We start from the raw sequence: 24,324 nt of genomic DNA on the forward strand, positions 1-24,324 counted from the left end.
CCCCCACACAGTGTCCGATCTCCCCCCACAGAGATGGTCAACCTTCCCCCTTCTTCATTGCTGGGGATTATCCCCAAAGGTCTATGGCTGCGGCCTCCTGCTGTTTGTTTCCCCTCCCAGGCACCCGTCAGCTGTCAATTTGGCCGCAGGTGGGTAGGAAAATGATCAAAATATTTTAATAAGGTCCTGCTGGGTTCTTCGGCTGTTTTCAACCTCCCCTGCACCTTCCCGTAAATATCGGGCGGGACCTGTGTTTCCACAGGTTAGTATTTAAGTGTAACCCTTACCCCTTCAAACACAGACCCTTTCCTCTGGTTCTCCTATTCTGGCCTTCAGTCCCTTTATAATTGGGCACTTTAGTTTATGATGACCCAACAAGTCAAATCCCTATTTTGTCATATGTGATCACAGGAAGGAATTCATGGAGGATTTATTTCATTTTTCCATGAAAACTCCCAACACAGTGGAGTTTGTTGTGACCTCTGGCCCAAATCAGTAGTTGCTATGAATACACCAGCATATGCAAAAAAGAGATTGCTTCACAGTCGGTAAATATCAAATGCCTCTTGCCTGTCACATGAAGATGGGAGTCTACTCTCGCGGGTTCAGCTGCTTGCTTTCTACTCGGCTAAAATCGACCTGCGTCATCACAGGGCCACGGAAATACAGCTTTTGGGTGAAATGGAGTGCACCAGCAGTTTAGCACTGGGTCTCTATGGGTTCGTCACCGCGGCATTCGGCGCAGCCTTGGCCATCCACTTTCAGAAATCTGAAGCGCGTTTGAACCTAAACCCTTCCACGAGTGTGTCTTTGCTGCTGTTATTTTCCGGGGAGTCCTTGTTTTACATTTATTTATCGCAATACGTGGGCGTCGTACTTTTCGGTCTTTGCTGTTGTTTGGTTTATCGATCGATCCGTTCCAGTGCAATACTTCCTCCAGAAGGAAAAGCTGTTGTCATCACTGGTGAGCATAACTGAGTTGCATTCTTACGTGCCATGCAATGCTTGTACGTAATTCTTGGCAAATAATATAGTTTGCATAAAGAACAACATGAGGATTGTGGTACAATATAATGCTATTGGGTGTTAAATTAAATAATAACTTGCACTCATGCATCTATTTATTTATTTATAAATATTTATGCTAAATATTGGGAAACATAGAAAATAGGTGCAGGAGTAGGCGATTCGGCCCTTCGAGCCTGCACCACCATTCAATAAGAGCGTGGCTGATCATTCCCTCAGTACCCCTTTCGTGCTTTCTCTCCATACCCCTCGATCCCTTTAGCCATAAGGGCCATATCTAACTCCCTCTTGAATATATCCAATGAACTGGCATCAACAACTCTCTGCGGCAGGGAATTCCACAGGTTAACAACTCTGAGTGAAGAAGTTTTTCCTCATCTCAGTCCTAAATGGCCTACCCCTTATCCTAAGACTGTGTCCCCTGGTTCTGGACTTCCCCAACATCGGGAACAACAATCTACCCGCATCTAACCTGTCCCCTCCCGTCAGAATCTTGTATGTTTCTATGAGATCCCCGCTCATCCTTCTAAACTCCAATGTATAAAGGTCTAGTTGATCCAGTCTCTCCTCATATGTCAGTCCTGCCATCCCAGTCTGGTGAACCTTCGCTGCACTCCCTCAATAGCAAGAACATCCTTCCTCAGATTAGGAGACCAAAATTGAACACAATATTCCAGGTGAGGCCTCACCAAGGCCCTGTACAACTGCAGTAAGACCTCCCTGCTCCTATACTCAAATCCCCTAGCTATGAAGGCCAACATACCATTTGCCTTCTTTACCGCCTGCTGCACCTGTATGCCAACTTTCAATGACTGATGAACCATGACACCCAGATCTTGTTGCACCTCCCCTTTTCCTAATCTGCCACCATTCAGATAATATTCTGTCTTTGTGTTTTTGCCCCCAAAGTGGATAACCTCACATTTATCCACATTATACTGCATCTGTCATGTATTTGCCCACTCACCTAATCTGTCTAAGTCACCCTGCAGCCTCTCAGCTTCCCCCTCACAGCTCACACCGCCATCCAGTTTAGTGTCATCTGCAAACTTGGAATATTACACTCAATTCCTTCATCTAAATCATTGATGTATATTGTAAAGAGCTGGGGTCCCAGCACTGAGCCCTGTGGCACTCCACTGGTCATTGCCTGCCATTCTGAAAAGGACCCGTTTATCCTGACTCTCTATTTCCTGTCTGCCAATCAGTTCTCTATCCACGTCAGTATATTACCCCCAATACCATGTGCTTTGATTTTGCACACCAATCTCTTGTGTGGGACCTTGTCAAAAGCCTTTTGAAAGTCCAAATACACCACATCCACTGGTTCTCCCTTGCCCACTCTGCTGGTTACATCCTCAAAAAATTCCAGAAGATTTGTCAAGCATGATTTCCCCTTCATAAATCCATGCTGACTTGGACTGATCCTGTCACTGCTTTCCAAATGCACTGCTATTTCATCCTTAATAATTGATTCCAACATTTTCCCCATCACTGATGTCAGGCTAACCGGTCTGTAGTTACCCGCTTTCTCTCTCCCTCCCTTTTTAAAACGTGGTATTACATTAGCTACCCTCCTGTCCATAGGAACTGATCCCGAGTCACTAGACTGTTGGAAATGACCACCAATGCATCCACTATTTCTAGGGCCACTTCCTTAAGTACTCTGGGATGCAGACTATCAGATACCCGGGGATTTATTGGCCTTCAATCCCATCAATTTCCCTAGCACAATTTCCTGCCTAATAAGGATATCCTTCAGTTCCTCCTTCTCACTAGACCCTCAGTCCCTAGTACTTTCAGAAGGTTATTTCTGCCTTCCTTCGTGAAGACAGAACCAAAGTATTTGTTCAGTTGGTCTGCCATTTCTTTGTTCCCCATTATAAATTCACCTGAATCTGACTGCAAGGGACCTATGTTTGTCTTCACTAATCTTTTTCTCTTCACATATCTATAGAAGCTTTTGCAGTCAGTTTTTATGTTCCCGGCAAGCTCCTTCTCGTACTCTATTTTCCTCCTCTTAATTAAACCCTTAGTCCTCCTCTGCTGAATTCTAAATTTCTCCCAGTCCTCAGGTTTGCTGCTTTTTCTGGCCAATTTATATGCCTCTTCCTTGGATTTAACACTATCCTTAATTTCCCTTGTTAGCCATGGTTGAGCCACCTTCCCCGTTTTATTTTTACTCCAGACAGGGATGTACAATTGTTGAAGTTCATCCATGTGATCTTTTTATGTTTGCCATTGTCTATCCACTGTCAACCCTTTAAGTATCATTTGCCAGCCGATTCTAGCCAATTCACACCTCATACTGTAAAAATTACTTTTTCTTAAGTTCAGGACCCTAGTTTCTGAATTAACTGTGTCACTCTCCATCTTAATAAATAATTCTACCATATTATGGTCACTCTTCCCCAAGGGGCCTCGCACAACAAGATTGCTAATTAGCCCCTTCTCATTACACATCACCTCGTCCAGGATGGCCAGCTCTCTAGTTAGTTCATAGAAACATAGAATCATAGAAAATAGGTGCAGGAGTAGGCCATTCGGCCCTTCGAGCCTGCACCGCCATTCAATGAGTTCATGGCTGAACATGCAACTTCAGTACCCCATTCCTGCTTTCTCGCCATACCCCTTGATCCCCCTAGTAGTAAGGACTACATCTAACTCCTTTTTGAATATATTTAGTGAATTGGCCTCAACAACTTTCTGTGGTAGAGAATTCCACAGGTTCACCACTCTCTGGCTGAAGAAGTTTCTCCTCATCTAGGTCCTAAATGGCTTACCCCTTATCCTCAGACTGTGACCCCTGGTTCTGGACTTTCCCAACATTGGGAACATTCTTCCTGCATCTAACCTGTCTAAACCTGTCAGAATTTTAAACGTTTCTCTGAGATCCCCTCTCATTCTTCTGAACTCCAGTGAATACAAGCCAAGTTGATCCAGTCTTTCTTGATATGTCAGTCCCGCCATCTCGGGAATCAGTCTGGTGAACCTTCGCTGCACTCCCTCAATAGCAAGAATGTCCTTCCTCAAGTTAGGAGACCAAAACTGTACACAATACTCCAGGTGTGGCCTCACCAAGGCCCTGTACAACTGTAGTAACACCTCCCTGCCCTTGTACTCAAATCCCCTCGCTATGAAGGCTAACATGCCATTTGCTTTCATAACCGCCTGCTGTACCTGCATGCCAACCTTCAATGACTGATGTACTATGACACCCAGGTCCCGTTGCACCTCCCCTTTTCCTAATCTGTCACCATTCAGATAATAATCTGTCTCTCTGTTTTTACCACCAAAGTGGATAACCTCACATTTATCCACATTTTACTTCATCTGCCATGCATTTGCCCACTCACCTAACCTATCCAAGTCACACTGCAGCTTCATAGCATCCTCCTCGCAGCTCACACTGCCACCCAACTTAGTGTCATCCGCAAATTTGGAGATACTACATTTAATCCCCTCGTCTAAATCATTAATGTGCAATGTAAACAGCTGGGGCCCCAGCACAGAACCTTGTGGTACCCCACTAGTCACTGCCTGCCATTCTGAAAAGTACCCATTTACTCCTACTCTTTGCTTCCTGTCTGCCAACCAGTTCTCGATCCATGTCAGCACACTATCCCCAATCCCATGTGCTATAACTTTGCACATTAATCTCTTGTGTGGGAACTTGTCGAAAGCCTTCTGAAAGTCCAAATACACCACATCAACTGGTTCCCCCTTGTCCACTCTACTGGAAACATCCTCAAAAAATTCCAGAAGATTTGTCAAGCATGATTTCCCTTTCACAAATCCACGCTGACTTGGACCTATCATGTCACCTCTTTTCAAATGCGCTGCTATGATATCCTTAATAATTGATTCCATCATTTTATCCACTACTGATGTCAGGCTGACCGGTCTATAATTCCCTATTTTCTCTCTCCTTTTTTAAAAAGTGGGGTTACATTGGCTACTCTCCACTCCATAGGAATTGATCCAGAGTCTATGGAATGTTGGAAAATGACTGTCAATGCATCCGCTATTTCCAAGGCCACCTCCTTAAGTACTCTGGGATGCAGACCATCAGGTCCTGGGGATTTATCGGCCTTCAATCCCATCAATTTCCCCAACACAATTTCCCAACTAATAAGGATTTCCCTCAGTTCCTCCTTCTTACTCGACCCTCTGACCCCTTTTATATCCGGAAGGTTGTTTGTGTTCTCCTTAGTGAATACCGAACGAAAGTACTTGTTCAATTGGTCCGCCATTTCTTTGTTCCCCGTTATGACTTCCCCTGATTCTGACTGCAGGGAACCTACATTTGCCTTTACTAACCTTTTTCTCTTTACATATCTATCGAAGCTTTTGCAGTCCGTTTTAATGTTCCCTGCAAGCTTCCTCTTGTACTCTATTTTCCCTGCCCTAATCAAACCCTTTGTCCTCCTCTGCTGAGTCGACCGGGTTCGCTGCTATTTCTGGCCAATTTGTATGCCACTTCCTTGGCTTTAATACTATCCCTGATTTCCCTTGATAGCCACGGTTGAGTCACCTTCCCTTTTTTATTTTTACGCCAGACAGGAACGTACAATTGTTGTAGTTCATCCATGCAGTCTCTAAATGTCTGCCATTGCCCATCCACTGTCAACTCCTTAAGTATCATTCGTCAATCTATCCTAGCCAATTCACGCCTCATACCTTCAAAGTTACCCTTCTTTAAGTTCCGGACCATGGTCTCTGAATTAATTGTTTCATTTTCCATCCTAATGTAGAATTTCACCATATTATGGTCACTCTTCCCCAAGGGGCCTCGCCCAACAAGATTGCTAATTAATCCCCTCTCATTACACAACACCCAGTCTAAGGTGGCCTCCCCCTTAGTTGGTTCCTCGACATACTGGTCGAGAAAACCATCCCTTATGCACTCCAGGAAATCCTCCTCCACTGTATTGCTACCAGTTTGGTTAGCCCCGTCAATATATAGATTAAAGTCGCTCATGATAACTGCTGTACCTTTATTGCACACGTCCCTTATTTCTTGTTTGATGCTGTCCCCTACCTCACTACTACTGTTTGGTAGTCTGTACACAACTCTCACTAGTGTTTTCTGTCCTTTGGTATTCCGCAGCTCCACCCATACCGATTCCACATCATCCAAGCTAATGTCTTTCCTTACAATTGCATTAATTTCCTCTTTAACCAGCAACGCCACCCCACCTCCTTTTCCTTTCTGTCTATCCTTCCTAAATGTTGAATACCCCTGGATGTTGAGTTCCCAGCCTTGGTCACCCTGGAGCCATGTCTCCGTGATGCCAATTACATCATATCCATTAACTGCTGTCTGCGCAGTTAATTCGTCCGAATACGCCTTGCATTTAAGCACAGAGCCTTCAGGCTTGTCTTTTTAACACACTTTGCCCCTTTAGAATTTTGCTGTAATGTGGCCCTTTTTGTTTTTTGCCTTGGGTTTCTCTGCCCTCCACTTTTACTATTCTCCTTTCTATCTTTTGCTTCTGACTCCATTTTATTTCCCTCTGTCTCCCTGCATAGGTTCCCATCCCCCTGCCATATTAGTTTAACTCCCTCCCCCCCTTAACAGCACTAGCAAACACTTTTTCTCGGACATTGAACCGGTCCTGCCCAGGTGTAGACCGTCCGGTTTTTAATGGTCCCATCTTCCCCAGAACCGGTTCCAATGTCCCAGGAATTTGAATCCCTCCTTTCTGCACCACTCCTCAAGCCCCGTAACCATCTGAGCTATCCTGCAATTCCTATTCTGACTAGCATGTGGCACTGGTAGCAATCCTGAGATCACTACTTATGAGGTCCTACTTTTTAATTTAGCTCCTAGCTCCCTAAATTCATCTCGTAGGACCTCATCCCGTTTTTTACCTATATCGTTGGTACCTATATGCACCACGACAACTGGCTGTTCACCCTCTCTTTTCAGAATGTCCTGCACCCGCTCCGAGACATCCTTGACCCTTGCACCAGGAAGGCAACATACCATCCTGGAGTCTCGGTTGCGGCTGCAGAAACGCCTACCTATTCCCCTTACAATCGAATTCCCTATCACTATAGCTTTCCCACTCTTTTTTCTGCCTTCCTTTGCAGCAGAGTCACCCATGGTGCCTTGAACTTGGCTGCTGCTGCCCTCCCCTGATAAGTCATCCCCCTCAACAGTACCCAAAGCAGTGTATCTGTTTTGCAGGGGGATGACCACAGTGGACCCCTGCACTACCTTTATCACTGCTCTTCCTGTTGGTCACCCATTCCCTATCTGGCTGTGTACCCTTTACCTGCGGTAAGACCAACTCGCTAAACATGCTATTCACGACATCCTCAGCATCGCGCATGTTCCAGAGTGAATCCACCTGCAGCTCCAGTGCCGCAATGTGGTCTGTCAGGTGTTGCACGCGGATGCACTTCCCGCACGCGTAGTCGTCAGGGACATTGGGAGTGTCCCTGACTTCCCACATATTACAGGAGGAGCATAACATGTGTGGGCATGGACTGCTTCATTATCTGAGAAATTGTGAAGGAACTAAATTACATTATGATGGAGGGAAGTTCATTGATGAAGCAGCTGGAGGTGGTTGGGCCTAGGTCTCTGGCCGGAAGAACTTCTGCAGGTATTGGCCTCAACAACTACAACCATTTTCCTTTGAGCAAGGTAGTGGAGAGTTTGCCCCCTGATTTCCATTGACTTCAATTTGACATAGGCCTTCAGCACTACAGCCGGGATGTTGTCAGGGCCCATGGGTTTTGCTGTATCCAGTGTGCTCAGCCATTTCTTGATATCACGTGGAGTGACTGGAATTGGCTGAAGACTGGTATTGGGAGGCGATTGAGATGGATCATCCACTTGGCACTTCTGCTTTAAGATGGTTGTGAACATTTCAGCCTTATCTTTTGCACTCAGGTGCTGGGCTCCGCCATCATTGAGGATGAGGATGTTCATAGAGCCTCCTACTTCTGTTAGTTATTTAATTGTCCACTACCAGAGTACATCTGGTGCCCTTGCTGCCCTCAATGCTTCCTCCAAGTGCTGTTAAACATGGAGGGGTACTAATTCATCAGCTGAAGGAGGGCGGTAGGTGGTAATCAGCTTGAGCTTTCTTTGCCCATGTTTGACCTGATGCCATGAGACTTCATGGGGTCCGGAGTTAATGTTGAGGACTCCCAGGGCCATTCCCTCCTGACTGGATACCACTGTGCCGCCACCCCTGGTGGGTCTGTCTTGCCGGTGGGACAGGACATACCAGGGATGGTGTTGGAGGTGTTTGAGGCATTGGTTGAAAGGCACACTTCTGTGATATGACTGTCAGGCTGTTGCTTGACTAATCTGTGGAACAGCTCTCCCAATTTTAGCATAAGTCCCCAGATGTTGGTGAGGAGGAATTTCCATGGTCGACTGGGCTGGGTGTGCAGTTGTGTCCATAGCCGGTGCCGAGGTCGCTGCCGGGTGGTTCGTCCATTTTTTTTCTTATTGTTTCTTGTAGCGATTTTTTACAACTGAGTGGCATGCAAGGCCATTTCAGAGGGCAGTTGAGAGTCAACCATATTGCTGTGGGTCTGGAGTCACATGTAGGCCAGACCAGGTAAGGATGGCAGCTTTCCTACCCTAAAGGACATTAGTGAACCAGTTATGTATGCAACCCTATGTAACCAGTATCATACCGCCACCAGAGGGCATACCTGTTGGAGTCCCAAGGGATTCCAGCATCCCTTGGGAGCACTGTATATAAGCAGGCCTCCCACGCTGTACTGGCACTCTGGAGTTAGAATATAGGAACTAAGGTCACACTTACTCACGTTTACAGTACTCAGTTACATTACTTTATGTGAGACATAACAACTGGCGACGAGAAAACGAACCACCATGCGAAAATGCAGCGAACTGTTGGCATCATGGAGAAATTCTCAGAAGGGAACGATTAGGAGGCCTTCATGGAGCGACTCGACCAATACTTCATGGTCAACAAGCTGGAAGGAAGCACGAACGCTGCCAAATGAAGGGCGATCCCCCTCACCGTTTGCGGGGCAACAATCTATGGCCACATGAAGAATCTTCTCGCTCCGGTGAAACCAACAGCCAAATCGTATGAAGAACTGTAAGCTGCTCCAGGAGCACCTAAATCCAAAGGAGAGCGTTCTGATGGCAAGGTATCGATTTTACACATGTCAACGGTCTGAAGGCCAGGAAGTGGCGAACTACGTCGCCGAACTAAGGCGCCTTGCAGGACATTGCGAATTCGATGGATTCCTGGAGCAAATGCTAAGAGACTTTCATGCTTGGCATTGGCCATGAGGTTATCCTTCACAAACTATTAACTGTTCAAACACCGAACCTGAGCAAAGCCATAACGAAAGCCCAGGCATTTATGTCCACCAAACAAATTTCGCAGTATAAAGAGGTTTCGGCAAGTACTGTACACAAAGTAACGTTGTTTTCAGGCAGGAATGCATATGGCAGAACGTACAAGCCTGCAGCTGCACGACCTCAGATGACCCAAAGTCCGCATTAAGCATTAATGCAAGTCAATTGACACCTTCTTGGCGCTGCGGAGGCAATCATCGAGTCCATCAATGCCGCTTCAAACACTATGCGGTCAAAAGCTGTGGAACAATGGGACACCTCCAGCGAGTGTGCAGATGAGCTGCAAACCCTGCAAACCACCACGTTGCAGTGGAAGACCGATCCATGGAACTGGACATGGGTGTGAGTGATTCTATCATGAGCAAAAAGGTCTTCGACAGGCTGTGGTGCAACAAGGCACCCAGGCCCAAGCTGAGCCCTATTCATACCAAGCTGAGAACTTACACTAAAGAGCTGATCCCCATAATTGGCAGCGCAGCAGTAAAAGTCTCCTATGATGGGGCAGTGCACAAACTCTTACTATAGATTGTACCAGGAGATGGCCCCACACTGTTCGGCAGAAGCTGGCTAAGAAAAATCCGCTAGAACTGGGATGACATCCGAGCGCTTTTGTCTGTCGATGCCTCATGTGCATCAGGTCCTGAGCAAGTTTCTGTCGTTATTTGAGTCAGGCATCAGAAGTTTCTCGGGGGCGAAGGTGCAGATCCACTTGGTTCCCAGTACACGACCCATCCGCCACAAGGCACGGGCTGTGCCATATATGAGAGAAAGTGGAGATCGAGCTGGACAGGCTGCAACGAGAAGGCATCATCATGCTGGTGGAGTTCAATGAGTGGGCCAGTCCAATTGTTCCGGTCCTCCAGCTCGATGGCACGGTCAGAATTTGTGGGGACTATAAAGTAACGATTAAACGTTTTTTGCTGCAGGACCAGTATCCACTACCCAAGGCAGACGACCTATTTGCGACACTGGCAGGAGGAAAGACGTTCACTAAGTTGGACCTGACCTCTGCCTACATGACAGGAGCTGGCGGAATCTTCGAAAGGCCTCACCTGCATCAACACGCACAAAGCTGTATTCCTCTACAATAGATGCCCGTTTGGGATCCGATTGGCCGCGGCTATTTTTCAAAGGAACATGGAGAGCCTGCTAAAGTCGGTTCCGCGCACCGTGGTTTTCCAGGACGACATATTGATGACAGGTTGGGACACCATCGAACACTTGAAGAACTTGGAAGAGGTTCTAAGTCGGCTAGATCGTGTGGGACTCAGGTTGAAACGCTCGAAGTGTGTTTTCCTGGCGCCAGAGGTCGAGTTCTTAGGGAGAAGAATCGCGGCAGATGCATCAGACCCACCGACGCCAAGACGGAGGCCATCAAGAACGCGCCGAGACCACAGAACATGTCGGAGCTGCGGTCGTTCCTGACACGCCTCAATTATTTTGGTAATTTCCTACTCGTGTTAAGCAAATTGCTGGAACCCATACATGTGTTGCTACGCAAGGGAGATGACTGGGTATGGGGGAAATCACGAGGCTGCTTTTGAGAAAGCCAGAAATCTGTTATGTTCCAACAAACTGCTTGTTGGGTTTGACCCATGTAAACATTTAGTGCTAGCTTGCGATGTGTCTTTGTACGGGGTCAGGTGTGTGTTACAACAAGCAAACGAATTGGGAACATTGCAACCGGTTGCCTATGCATCCAAGAGTTTGTCCAAGTCTGAAAGGGCCTATAGCATGATTGAAAAAGAAGCTCTGGCATATGTTTATGGGGTTAAAAAAAATGCCCCAGTATCTGTTTGGTCTTCAGTTTGAGTTAGAAACTGACCATAAGCCACTCATATCGCTATTCTCAGAGAGCAAAGAGATTAATACCAATGCCTCTGCTCGCATCCAAAGATGGGCGCTCACGCTGTCTGCATATAACTATGTAATTCGCCACAGACCAGGCACAGAGAACGGTGCTGATGCTCTCAGTCGACTACCATTGCCCACCCACCGGGGTGGAAATGGCACAGCCTGCAGACTTGCTCTTGGTGATGGATGCATTTGAAAACGAAAAGTCACCTGTTACGGCCCACCAGATCAGGACCTGGACCAGCCAGGATCATTTACTGTCCCTTGTAAAAAAAAAAACTGTGTCCTCCATGGGAGCTGGTCCAGCATCCCAGCGGAGATGCATGAAGCGATCAAGCCTTCCCAGTGGCGAAAAGACGAAATGTCCATACAGGCAGACTGTCTTTTGCGGGGTAATCGCGTGGTTTTGCCTAAGAAAGGCAGGGAAACATTCCAATGCAACCTACACAGTACCCACCCAGGCATAGTAATGATGAAAGCTATAGCCCGATCCCACGTGTGGTGGCCTGGCATCGACTCAGATTTGGAGTCTTGCGTGCGCCAATGCAACACTTGCTCTCAACTGAGCAATGCACCCAGGGAGGCACCACTAAGTTTGTGGTCATGGCCCTCCAAACCGTGGTCTAGGATCCACGTTGACTTTGCTGGCCCGTTTCTAGGCAAAATGTTTTTGGTTGTTGTGGATGCTTATTCGAAATGAATTGAGTGTGTAATAATGTCTGTAAGCACGCCCACTGCCATGTTCGCCACGCACGGCCTATTTGATGTCCTTGTCAGCAACAATGGGCTGTGCTTCACCAGCACTGAATTCAAGGAATTCATGACCCGCAATGGGATCAAGCACGTCACATCTGCCCCGTTCAAGCCCGCATCCAATGGCCAAGCAGAACTGGCAGTCCAAACCATCAAGCAAAGCTTGAAACACATATTGGAAGGCTCCCTGCAGACCCGCCTGTCCCGAGTCCTGCTCAGCTACTGCACCAGACCCCACTGTTTTCCCCAGCCGAGCTGCTCATGAAAAGGGCACTCAAAACAAAGCTCTCTCTTGTCCATCCTGATCTCCATGATCACGTCGAGGATAGGCGGCATCAACAAAGCATGTACCATGATTGTAAAGTCCTGTCCCCTCAGTACAGATTCACACGAGGCATGTAGTGAAGTCAAGGTCACTCTGGACCTGCACCTTTATTTCACAGCTCTGGAATGCTGCACTTGCCTGAGACCTGCCCTTATATACCTCTCTCTCTTGCAAGTGCACCCCTGGTGGTAAGGTATGCTGGTGGTTACAGGTCATATCTTATTACAGTCATGTATAGCATGTTAGGATACAGTTATATATAATAATGACATCACCCTCCCCCAAGGTCTTATTGTCTTTATAGGTGGAGCGTCTGAGTTGTGGTTCAGTTGTTTGCCTTGGTGTCTGTTTTTCTTTGGGTGTGGTTGCTGGTATCTCGCCTGGGCTGTCTGTTTCGATTGATGTGATTGTTGTTGACTCGCCTGGGCTGTCTGTTGGGATTGCCCTTTCCTCAGGTTGTTCCCTCTGTCTGTCCACCAGGTGTGGTGCGAGTTCCACATTGTAGTCTGCCTCTAGTTCCGCAGTGTTGTTGGTAAATCTGCTTTTGACTTGGTCTGCATGCCTCCGGCAGGTTTTGCCATTGTCCATTTGTACTACCAGTAGCCTGTTTCCTTCCTTGCCCATTACTGTCCTTGCAAGCCATTTGAGACCCCTGCCATAGTTTAGTACAAACACTTTGTCCCCTATCTCATTCCATCTCCCCGTCGAATTTCTGTCATGGTACTCAGTCAGCTTACGACGCTTTGCCTCAACGATTTCGTGCATGCCTGGGAGGATTAACGAGAGCCTTGTTTTTAAAGTCCTTTTCATCAACAGTTGCGCGGGGGGGATCCCAGTCAATAAGTGCGGACGAGATCTGTATGTCAGCAGCAGTCACAACAGGTGACCCTGCAGCGTGGGACCTTGGATTTTAAGCATGCCTTGTTTAATGATTTGCACTGCTCTCTCCGTCTGGCCGTTGGAGGCCGGCTTGAACGGTGCCGTCTTGACGTGATTTATGCCGTGGTCAATTATAAAGTCTTGGAATTCTGCGCTGGTGAAGCACGGACCATTGTTACTGACCAATATGTCAGGGATTCCGTGCGTTGCAAACATGGTTGCGAGGCTCTCCACAGTAGTGGAGGTGGTGCTCGAGTTTAAAATGGTGCATTTGATCCACTTTGAAAATGCATCTACAACTACGAGGAACATTTTACCCATGAATGGGCCCGCATAGTATACGTGCACCCGCGACCACGGTTTGGTAGGCCAGGGCCAGGGGCTCAGTGGAGCCTCCCTGGGAGCATTGCTGAGTTGGGCACAAATGGTGCACCTTCGGACGCAGAGCTCCAAGTCCGCGTCAATACCAGGCCACCAGACGTGAGATCTGGCTAAGGCCTTCATGAGAACGATCCCCGGGTGCTCGCGGTGGAGCTCCCGGACAAATGACTCTCTGCCTCGCAGAGGCATGACTACTCGGTTGCCCCACATCAGGCAGTCTGCTTGGAGTGATAGCTCATGCATGCGCCTGTGAAAGGGTTTTAATTCCTTGGGGCAGGCATCGCGAGCCTCTGCCCAGTCACCGGTTAGGACACATCTTTTTACTAAGGATAACGTGGGGTCGCTGGCCGTCCAGGCTCTGATTTGGCGAGCCGTCATGGGCGAACCTGTGGACTCAAAAGCATTGATTGCCATGACTATCTCACAGTCCTGTTCGTCAGACCCTTCCGTGGTCGCCAGGGGTAGCCTGCTGAGCGCGTCGGCACAGTTGTCTGTGCCTGGTCTGTGCCTTATGGTATAGTCGTAGGACACCAGCATGAGTGCCCACCGTTGAATTCGCGCCGAGGCGTTGGCGTTTATTGCCTTGCTCTTGGATAGGAGGGACGTGAGGGGCTTGTGGTCGGTTTCTAACGCGAACTTGGCCCCGAAAAGGTATTGGTGCATCTTTTTGACACCGTACACGCCTCCTTCTCTACCATTCCATATCCGCGCTCCGCCCGCGAAAGTGACCTGGAGGCATAAGCTATGGGTTGTAATTTGCCCGCACTATTGACATGTTGCAAAAAGCACCCGACCCCATAAGCTGACGCATCGCATGTGAGAACTAGCTTTTTACCTGGATCAAAGAAAGTCAAAACACTGTTGGAACACAGAAGGTTGCGAGCCTTATTGAAGGCGCGTTCCTGGGCGTCCCCCCAAAACCAATCGCACCCCTTCCTGAGTAGCACGTGGAGAGGCTCCAGCAGCGTGCTTCAGTTCTGCATAAAGTTCCCAAAGTAATTGAGTAGCCTGAGAAAGGCGCACAGTTCTGAGACATTCCGGGGCCTGGGTGCCAGGCGAATTGCTTCTGTTTTGGACTCTGTTGGGCGGATTCCATCAGCGGCAATCCTTCTGCCCAAAAATTCAACCTCGGGTGCGAGAAACAGGCACTTGGATTTCCTGACTTGTCAGCCTACCCGATCCAACCGCTTTAGTACTTCCTCCAAATTACGGAGATGGGAGTCGGTGTCCCTGCCCGTGATAAGTATGTCGTCTTGAAATACAACCATCCCCGGGATGGACTTGAGCAGACTCTCCATGTTGCGCTGGAATATGGCAGCTGCCGACCTGATGCCAAATGGGCATCGATTGTACATGAAAAGGCCTCGATGTGTGTTGATGGTGGTGAGTAGCTTGGATTCCTCGGTCAAGTTTTGGTCTGTCTCTTTTATGCGGCCACAGTTGTTCAAATTGTTGAGCGCCCATGAGAGATTGACTCGCTCCCGTATCCAGCTTCATGTTGACAGATATCCCGTTGAGTAGGACACTCATCATTATTGGAGGTGTCCTGTTGTAGGAGCAGCAGCCATTGATCATGTTGACCCGCTGTACATCGGTGTCCCGGGTACTGTCCCCACCATCTTCTGGTCTGCTTTCCGACCCATCCGATTCGTATTACCAGCCGAGCTGCCGTTTTTTTGCACATGCGGACCAAATGTCCTATATTTTCACAATTTCTGCAAACAGCCTGCTGAAATCGACATCCCCTAGACGAGTGCCCACCTCCACACCTCCAGCACAGACCTGTTCCATTGTTCAAAGTGTTCCTAAAGAATGAGCTGCGTCTGGCTGATCTCTCTTGAGCTTCTCTCAGTTTGTAGTTGATTGCTCGCATTGTGGGTTGATGAGGTGTGAACGGCCCTTCCTGTGGCCCTTGATGGCTTCTGCCTGCTGTTGAGAGTGTGTTCTCCCGGTTTTGTCTGTGTGTGGGGGTAGCAGCTTGTTTAGTGCTGTGAACTTCTTGTTCCGATATTTCGTTAGTTGTCGTACCTGCATTGTAAATCAAACTCGTTTCTTCTTCCCCTATCAAGAATGTCTGTGCAACCAGTGCTGCTGCCTCTAAGGTCAGGTTCTTGGTCTCTGAGCTTTCGGAACATGCCTGCGTGGCCTATTCCTTCAATGAAAAAGTCTCTCAGCATTTCTCTCCTCAGTTCATCGGAGAACTCACATAAACTCCGAAGTTCAGCCACGAAGTCGGATATGCTTTGGCCCACACAGCGTCTGTAGTTGTAGAACCTGTGTCTGGCCATGTGTCGACTGCTCGCTGGCTTCAGGTGGTCTCTTACCAGTGTGCTCAATTCTTCAAACGACTTGCTTGCTGGTTTCTCGGGTGCCAACAGATCCTTCATTAAAGCGTATGTATTCGAGCCACAGCTGGTCAAGAGATGGGCTCTTCTCTTGTCTGCCTTATCGTCGCCTAACCAGTCTTTGGTTACAAAGCTTTGCTGGAGCCTTTCTATAAAGTCCTCCCAATTGTCTCCCACATTGTACTTTTCATCTGATCCGTTGTTCGCCATTCTGTGGATTCTGTAATCCCGTAACTCGTCGCCACTGTAAAGTCCTGTCCCCTCAGTACAGATTCACACGAGGCATGTAGTGAAGTCAAGGTCACTCTGGACCTGCATCTTTATTTCACATCTCTGGAATGCTGCACTTGCCTGAGACCTGTCCTTATATACCTGTCTCTTGTAAGTGCACCCCTGGTGGTAAGGTATGCTGGTGGTTACAGGTCATATCTTATTACAGTCATGTATAGCATGTTAGGATACAGTTATATATAATAATGTAAGATACATGACAATGATCGCGCAAATTTGTCACGCAATATTGAAGTCAATGACCCTGTATTTGTACTCAACTATGGACATGGTCCCAAATGGCTTGCTGGCACTGTCATAACCAAAGAAGGGAATAGGGTGTTTCAAGTCAAACTCGCAAATAGACTAACTTGCAGAAAGCATTTGGACCGGACCAAACCAAACTGTGATTCGCAGACAGCCACGAGCAACCCGAAGAGGACACCACCAACTTCGACCCTCCGACATACACATAACTGGCAACCGACATCACGGTTGACCACGAAGCTGAACTCACCATCCCCAGCAGCCTGGCAAGGCCAGCTGCACAGCAACCCAGCGAAAAACCAACCAACTCACCGACACCTGTATTTGTACCGAGACGATCGACTAGGGAGCGAAAGGCCCCAGATCGTCTCCCCTTGTAAGTAAGTGTACTGTTGACCTTAGGAGGGAGTGATGTTATGTATGCAACCCTATGTAACCAATATTATACTGCCACCAGAGGGCATACCTGTTAGAGTTCCAAGGAATCCCAGCATCCCTTGGGAACACTGAATAAGCAGGCCTCCCATGCTGTACCAACACTCTGGAGTTAGAATAAAGGAGCTAAGGTCATACTTACTCACGTCTACAGTATTCAGTTACATTACTTTATGTGAGACATAAATCCGAGAGCTTTATGGTCACCATTACTGATACTAGATTTTTATTGCAGATTTACTTATTTTTTTACTAAATTCAAATTCACAAACTGCCATAGTGGGATTTCAACTCATGTCTCCGGATTATTAGTCCAGGCCTCCGTATTACTTGTCCAGTAACATCATTACTAACGTACCCTGGGAATAATACTGAAAGAGGTAGAGAGAGAAAAAGATCTAAGTGTTATTGCGCACAGAATACTGAATGTTCATGACCAATGTAGAGAGTCTGTAGCTAAAGCTAACAGTATTGGGCTGCATTAATAGAATCAATTCAATAAAAATCCAAGGACCCCATTCTGTCATTATACAGGTTGCTTTTGCCAATCATCTTAAATCTGTGTCCTCTGTGTTCTTTGGTTACTGACTCTTCTGTCGCTGGAAACAGTTTCTCCTTATTTACTATATCAAAATTACATAAAAATTAAAAAAACACCTCATAAATACATTATAGAAATTAAAGTTGATAGAAATATTTTTGAAAAAGTAATATTTGCCAATTTAAAAAAAAAAGTTTTAATTATGGTTTAATATAAACTTACCTTAGTGGATAGGGCTTTTAACATTAAAATGTGTTTTTTAAATTTTATTTTTATGTTTTAATATGTTTTAAAATTCTTATGCTGGTAAAAGTAGGCTATGCGCCAGCTTTTACCAGTCGCAAGAGTTTGAAGGACATTCACAGGGCAAGAGATGGGCAGATAGCCCAATCTCTACCGTGGGAATGTCCTCCCCGAGATGCATGTGATCTGTCAAGCCAGAAACTTGACAGATAGGAAAAGCTGGTTTTCGGCGCATGTGCATTGCGTGCCGAAAACCAGTTTTTGCGATGCCTTCCCGGGTCCGTACAGACCCGGGGAGGCCGGGATTTCAAGGCCATTAGTCCAACTGGGGCTTAACCAGTGTTTTATAAAGGTTTAAAATAACTTCTTTGCTTTTGTACTCTATGCCTGTATTTATAAAGCCAAGGATCCTATATGCCTTTTTAACAGCCATTTCAACTCGTCCTGCATCTTTAAAGACTTGCGTACGTACACCCCCAAGTTCTGCACCCCCTTTAAAATTGCACCATTTAGCTTATATTGCCTCTCCTTATTCTTCTTACCAAAACAAATCACTTCACACTTCTCTGCGTTATATTTCATCTGCCCATTTCACTATGTCCTCCTGAAGTCTGTTACTGTTCTATCCTCTTCACTGTTTACTACATTTCTGAGTTTCATGTCAACTTTGAAATTATGTCTTTTATACCCAAGTCCAGATCATTGATATATATCACAAAGAGCAGTGTTCCCAACACTGAACCCTGTGAGATACTACTGCACATTTCCTTCCAGTCTGATAAACAAGCTTTCATCACCATTCTCTGCTTACTGCCCCTTAGCCAATTTAATCCCATGGGCTTTTATTTTGCTAACAAGTTTATTATGTGTGGTACTTTTATCAAATGGCTTTTGAAAGTCCAAATACACAACATCAAATGTACTACGTTCATCCACCCTGTCCATTTATTCATCAAAGAATTCAATCAAGTTAGTCAAACACAATTTGCTTTTAACAAATCCATGCTGACTTTCATTTATTAGTCTACAATTTTCCAAATGGCAATTAATTTTATCCCAGATGATTGTCTCTAAATGTTTCCCCACCACTGATCTTAGGCTGACTGGCCTGTAGTTGCTGGATTTATCCCCTTCTTTTTTTAAATAGTGAAAGATTATTTTCACTGGTCTACTTGTAATGGGGAAGTGGCCCAGTGGACTGGACAAAACAAAGGGCCCAAATTTGGCGAGGAGTTGCTCCGTTTTTTTGGGAGCAACTTGATTTTTCTGGAGTATTTTAAAAATCCCCATTCTGCACATTTAATTTGCGCCAGTGTAAGTGAGTTAGTTAGGATTTTGTTAGTTTTGTTTTGTTCAAAAGGGTGTGTTACCAGCCACCTATGCGTGTTTTGGCCATTTAAGCCAGTTTGGACAGCTCATAGTTGCTCCAAACTAACTTAGGCCAGCACAGAAAACCCTTGCGCAGAGTTTAGAAATCAGCGCAGGTAGCCAGAGATGGAGGGGGAAGGGAAGCAGAGGACCTTGCAAAGCACTAAACACCTTCACAACAACATTAAAGAAGCATAAAATCCATCAATAATAAATAAAAAATAAATAAATACAAAATAAAACTTAAGTCCTATCTTCCTAACTCGGCCCCCCGAGGGACTGGGCTTCTCTACAAGGGACAAATTAGTTGGAACCTAATACCGAGAAGAGCACCAGTCCTCTAAATCCCTGGACATCAGTCACAGATGGTGGGTGTGTATCTTTTGTAATAAAGTCTGTGATCTTTGACCTTGAGACAACACACTGCCAGGGGTGCTTTCACTGATCGGCAGCTTTGGTGCCCCTGTATCGACTTGGGTGAACTTTCTAGTGAGGCTCTGAAACGACTGCAGAAAGTTCCATTGGTTTTCTCTGGTGCATACAATTTTTCAAATTCCAAGCCAAGCAGGACAAACAAAGCCTTGAGGCATTGATATTCTGTTACAGCCCTGGTCAAGTTTCAGGCATAAATTCCCACTTCATTAAAATGAGACTGAAGTCACTTTAGCAGCAGCAGTATCAGTACTAAAGATTATCGGGTCGTCCCTTCGGCCAGGGATAGGGGCGGCGAGCATCGGGTCTGGCTCACAGTCTGAGGGCGAGGAGCTACTGTGCAGACTCCACTGTGCATGCGCGCAGCTGCCGGCACTGTTTCCGGCGCAAGGCTGTAGCTCTGCCCTCCCCCACCCACGAGAAATGCCACGCCAGGACCCGGGATACACAGCAGAGCGGCTAGAATTGTGAGTACATTTTGTGGCGCCGTTTTGAGCGCACAAAGTTGCCGCATCTTGGGTGAGTGCGCCGGAAAAAGGGGTTGGGGAAATTTCGGCCCAAAGGCCCTGGTCTGTGACAATATCCCAGGTGAGATCCATCAAAGCTTGCCGCTCCCTGAGCCAAACTGCTCCAGTGCAGCCATGAAAATGGCATCCACCTATTAATATGGAGGATAACCCAGAAAAGTAAGTTAACTCTAACGCGGCCACATATGGCCTGCCCTGTTGACTTCCTCCCAATCATCAGTCGAGTGATGTAACATTAGTTATAGACTGTCCTTATGTTATATCTCATAACTCGGGGGCATAGTATCATGATAAGGGGTCGGCCATTTAGGACTGAGATGAGAAATTTGTTCACTCAGAGTTGTCACTCTTTGAAATTCTCTAGCCTGGAAGGCTGTGGATGCTCAGTTATTGAGTATATTCAAGGCTGAGATCAATAGAGTTTTGGATTCTAAGGGAATCAAGGGATTATGGAGATAGTGCATTTAAGTAGAGTTGAGATTTAAGATCAGCCAAGATCTTATTGAATGGCGAAACAGGGTCGAAGGGCCATATGGCCTACTCCTGCTCCTATTTCTTATGTTTGTTTCCAGCATTTGAAAAGATCAGCAAGTCAGGCAGCATCTGCAGAGAGAGAAGCAGAGTTAACTTTTCAGGTCGATGACCTTTCGTCAGAACTTGAAATGTTAATTCTGTTTCTCTTTCCGTAAATGCTGCCTGATTTGCTGAATGTTTCCAGCATTTTATATCAGATTTCCAGAATCTGCAGTATTTTATTTTTGAATCAGTATTAGTGCCATCAGGCAACACCTGCACACCACTGAGCTCTTCACCGATGCTAAGTTTGAATTTGTCCAGGATGACTAAGCTGAGAAGCTCAACATAGCATTGATCCAAACATGGACTATGTTATTGGGGATCTATGGGAAAAATTTCAGTTCCTGGAGGCATACCAGGCTGCACATTCATATTCTTTGCTGAGTTTGCAAACTCTGTGAAGATCAAGAAGGTTTGAGTACATGGGGCTCCCATGACATTGCCACATTTAACAGGTGCACTGCCCTGGAGACCAATGACGCTCAGTGTCTGTGCACCCTGAAACGAGATAGATTAGAACTTGTATGTAGAGCACAACAGCTGCATGAAGTAACTGTTTGGACTGACAATATGTCACGCACCAATTTGTGCCAGTCATTGTCAGTCTAGAGTCATGTGAGACACACTATTAACATAATCTGTAAAAACTCCAATGGAACTCCATCTTCTGGGGGAGCAAGGCCTCCACATTGAGTATCTCGCTTTGACTCTGAAAACCACCCATGCCAGCTCAACCCAGCTTGACTTATGGGCCCCTTTAAATATGTGACTCCATGAAAGGGCAATGCAAGGTCATGTGGATAGCTGTAGCCATTTCTCTGCGGCTGAACTTGACAAATCCACAAAAATTAATAATTTTACATAATTTGAGGTGCAAGGTTGTTTGAATGAAATGCACCTCACTCAACGCAGACAGGTGAGGGTGACATCATTGTAAGTGACATCACTAGCAGTGCCGTAGCTTTTTAACATGCGCTGAGAATGACATCATCGGGTGGTCCGGCTCATGCCCAGAAGGATGACATCACGTATTGATCGAAAAACGGAAGTACCCACAGAGTCACTCATCACTCTGTCAAAATCAACACTCTGGGAGTGAGCTGCGATGACTGATGGGGCATTGCATGTGGATCATGGATTATTATCAGGTTTATTGGCTAGAATGTGTAGGGGTAGGTCACCTTTTACATTATGAAATGAATAGTGACCATGTCCTAATTTCTGGATTTTGTCGGATCCAATGATATCACTGCCATTCATGGTGATCTAGGTCTACTGGGGGGAAGAAGAGGGAGAAGGTTGTTGAGGTGTGAAGGATGGTGGGGAATGTGGTCCAGGTCAAACCGAGGTCGACAACGTGATTCATCTTCCATTCTGGATCACTTTCACCTGCTCACCCCCCCTCCCCCTCCAGGCACCCCACATACATCTGAATCACGTTCTCTCTCTCCTTTCCCCCCCCCTCTCCCGCCAAACTCTGGGCTGCTGACCTTCTCCCCCCCCCACCCCCCCCCGAGCTCCTGACCTTCCCCCACTCCAAGCTCCTCACCTTTTTCTCCCCTACCCCCCCACCCCATCCCCACCCCGAGCTCCTAACCTCCTCCCCCGAGTTCCTGACCTGCTTACCACCTTCAAGTTCCTGACCTCTCCCCTCCGAGCTCCTGACCTTCTCCTCCACCCCCCCCGCTCCCCCTCCCCCCGAGTTCTTCATCATCTCCCCTCCACTGAGCTTCTGACCTCCCCCTCCGATCCTTGAACCTTCTCCCCCCATCGATCCTGTGACCACCTTCTCTCTCCTGACTTTCTCTCCTCCGCCCCCCCCCCCCCCCCACCCCCCTCACTCCAAGCTCCTGACCTCGTTCGCGGACCCAGACATTCATGCATCCAGTGAAGGATTTGGGACATTTGTTTTATAGAAGACTAAAATAATAGACTTAAATGAAACCCTCGCTTTCTTGGCAAAGAACACAGCTGTCAGCTTGACTGGAGTCAGGATGCATATTCTCCAGGATGCTGAGAAGAAAGAAAACGTGTGTGTTAGCCAGATGAAATGGAACCTTCGTAAGGTTATACCTGCAGTACTGATGAGAAGAAGCAATGCAGACCGTGCAGAGATAAGGAAGCAAGGCCTGAAAACTGATTAGAGATCCAATGATGTTTGATAATTAAACAGCAGATTTTGGAAAGGAAACGTATAAAACAGCTATTTCTACAAGGGTTTTCAGGAGAAACACGAGCGACGTCAGACCAAGATGCCATAAGAAAGGAACCTTTGTTTTCTCCAATTCCTTGTCTTGAATTATACTCACTAGGAAAAATTCTTTTATGAAATGTTACTACTTTCTTTCTGCTAGCAACTGTTGTTTTGTATGTCAAATTAAGGGGGGGGAAATTCGTGTTCGCCAGCAAAGTTGCTGGTGTTACCGGCAAGTGCAATTAATAGCGGCTGCAAATGGTCGCAACGCTAACCAAGTGAAATTGGTCTGGGAGGCATGGAGATAGATGGTGCAACACTCACCTTCCATGCAACGCCGTCATGGTGGCGTGCCTGGAGGGATCCGGGACGAAGTTCCTGTCCAGGTCCAGTGTTGCAGCTTCCCACAGCCTCTGTGAGTGAAGCTGTGGAACTCGCAAGAAATTGTGGGTAATGAAGAGGTCTGAGAATTAAAGGGGCCATGCACAATGAAACAATACAAAATAAAATGCAGTGGATCCATAATTTTTCAGCCATTTCTGACTTTGAATAAATATTCAATATTTAAAGGAAGTTCCAAATGGGAATATTCAGCTGTTAAAGCTGAATTAGCTTCCTAACCTCAACAAATGGGAAAACTGCCTCAGCTCTAACACAAAAGGCTCAGCAAGCCAGGGAGGGGGCACCGAGGGTCTCACAAGCAGCACTCCAGCTTTGTGCACAGCGTCAACACTGCAAGAGTGGTCCTCCACTCACAGGGGCCAGGAGACCGTCCAGAAAGTATGATGTTGGAGTACATCACTAAGGCCATCACTGCCAGCAGTGTCACCCCACCATCTGGCTCCAGTGCCCAAAGAAGCTTCATGGCCTCAGACCACTGGTCAAGGTCAGTGAATGCATCTTCAAAAGCCGCCTTCTACCAACTGCACCACTAGCCTCACACACTGTTCAATGCACAACCCTCAATCACTCATCTACCAGCAATCTGCACCAATGTCGAGACACTTAATCCCCTTGGAGGAGACAGTGCAAGCCATTCTTGGCAGGGGTATGGTTGAGCCTTTGGCCAGTGGTGGGGCTGAAAGGATACAAGATGCAGGTATCCTCGTATGTTATCCTTCTTCTGGCATGCACCTCTTGCTTTCCTGTCCTCCCGTCAGCACAACTCCACCTTTGTGCATTCCTCATTTCACATACCCAAGAAATGCAGCCTACCCAGCCAGTGGGTCAACAAGAAGAGGCAGCCTGCCCAACCAGTGGGATCGCAGGCGGATGATTCCATCCTGGATAACCCGGCCATGAAGGGGCTGTCTGGGATGCATCTTTCCATCTGATTCCTCCTCTTTGGCTTCCTCCTCTTCTGCATCTTCCTCTTCTGTGCGAGCGGATGCTGTAAATTTGAAATGACTACATAAAATGCTGGAAATACTCAGTTAATTAGGCAGCACGTCGACCTGAGACATGATCTCTGTTTTTCTCTCCACAAATGTTGCGTAACCTGTTGAGTATTCGCAGCATGTTCTATCTTCTCAAAGGCCTTCATTTA

The 24,324-nt window shown here is 46.9% G+C and overlaps 1 protein-coding gene across 1 annotated transcript in view; it reads left to right on the top strand.

The window, feature by feature from the left end:
• Positions 1-594: 594 nt before the first annotated feature.
• Positions 595-24,324, top strand: part of LOC139278790 (11-beta-hydroxysteroid dehydrogenase type 2-like) — a 94,817-nt gene continuing 71,087 nt past the window's right edge. Inside the window, exon 1 of the mRNA XM_070897928.1 lies at positions 595-964. Within this exon, the coding sequence (XP_070754029.1) occupies positions 682-964 (283 nt within the window). The 5' untranslated portion in view covers positions 595-681. The remainder of the gene's footprint in view (positions 965-24,324) is intronic.

Source organism: Pristiophorus japonicus, chromosome 13 (genome assembly GCF_044704955.1).
Source record: "Pristiophorus japonicus isolate sPriJap1 chromosome 13, sPriJap1.hap1, whole genome shotgun sequence".
Classification (NCBI taxonomy): domain Eukaryota; kingdom Metazoa; phylum Chordata; class Chondrichthyes; family Pristiophoridae; genus Pristiophorus; species Pristiophorus japonicus.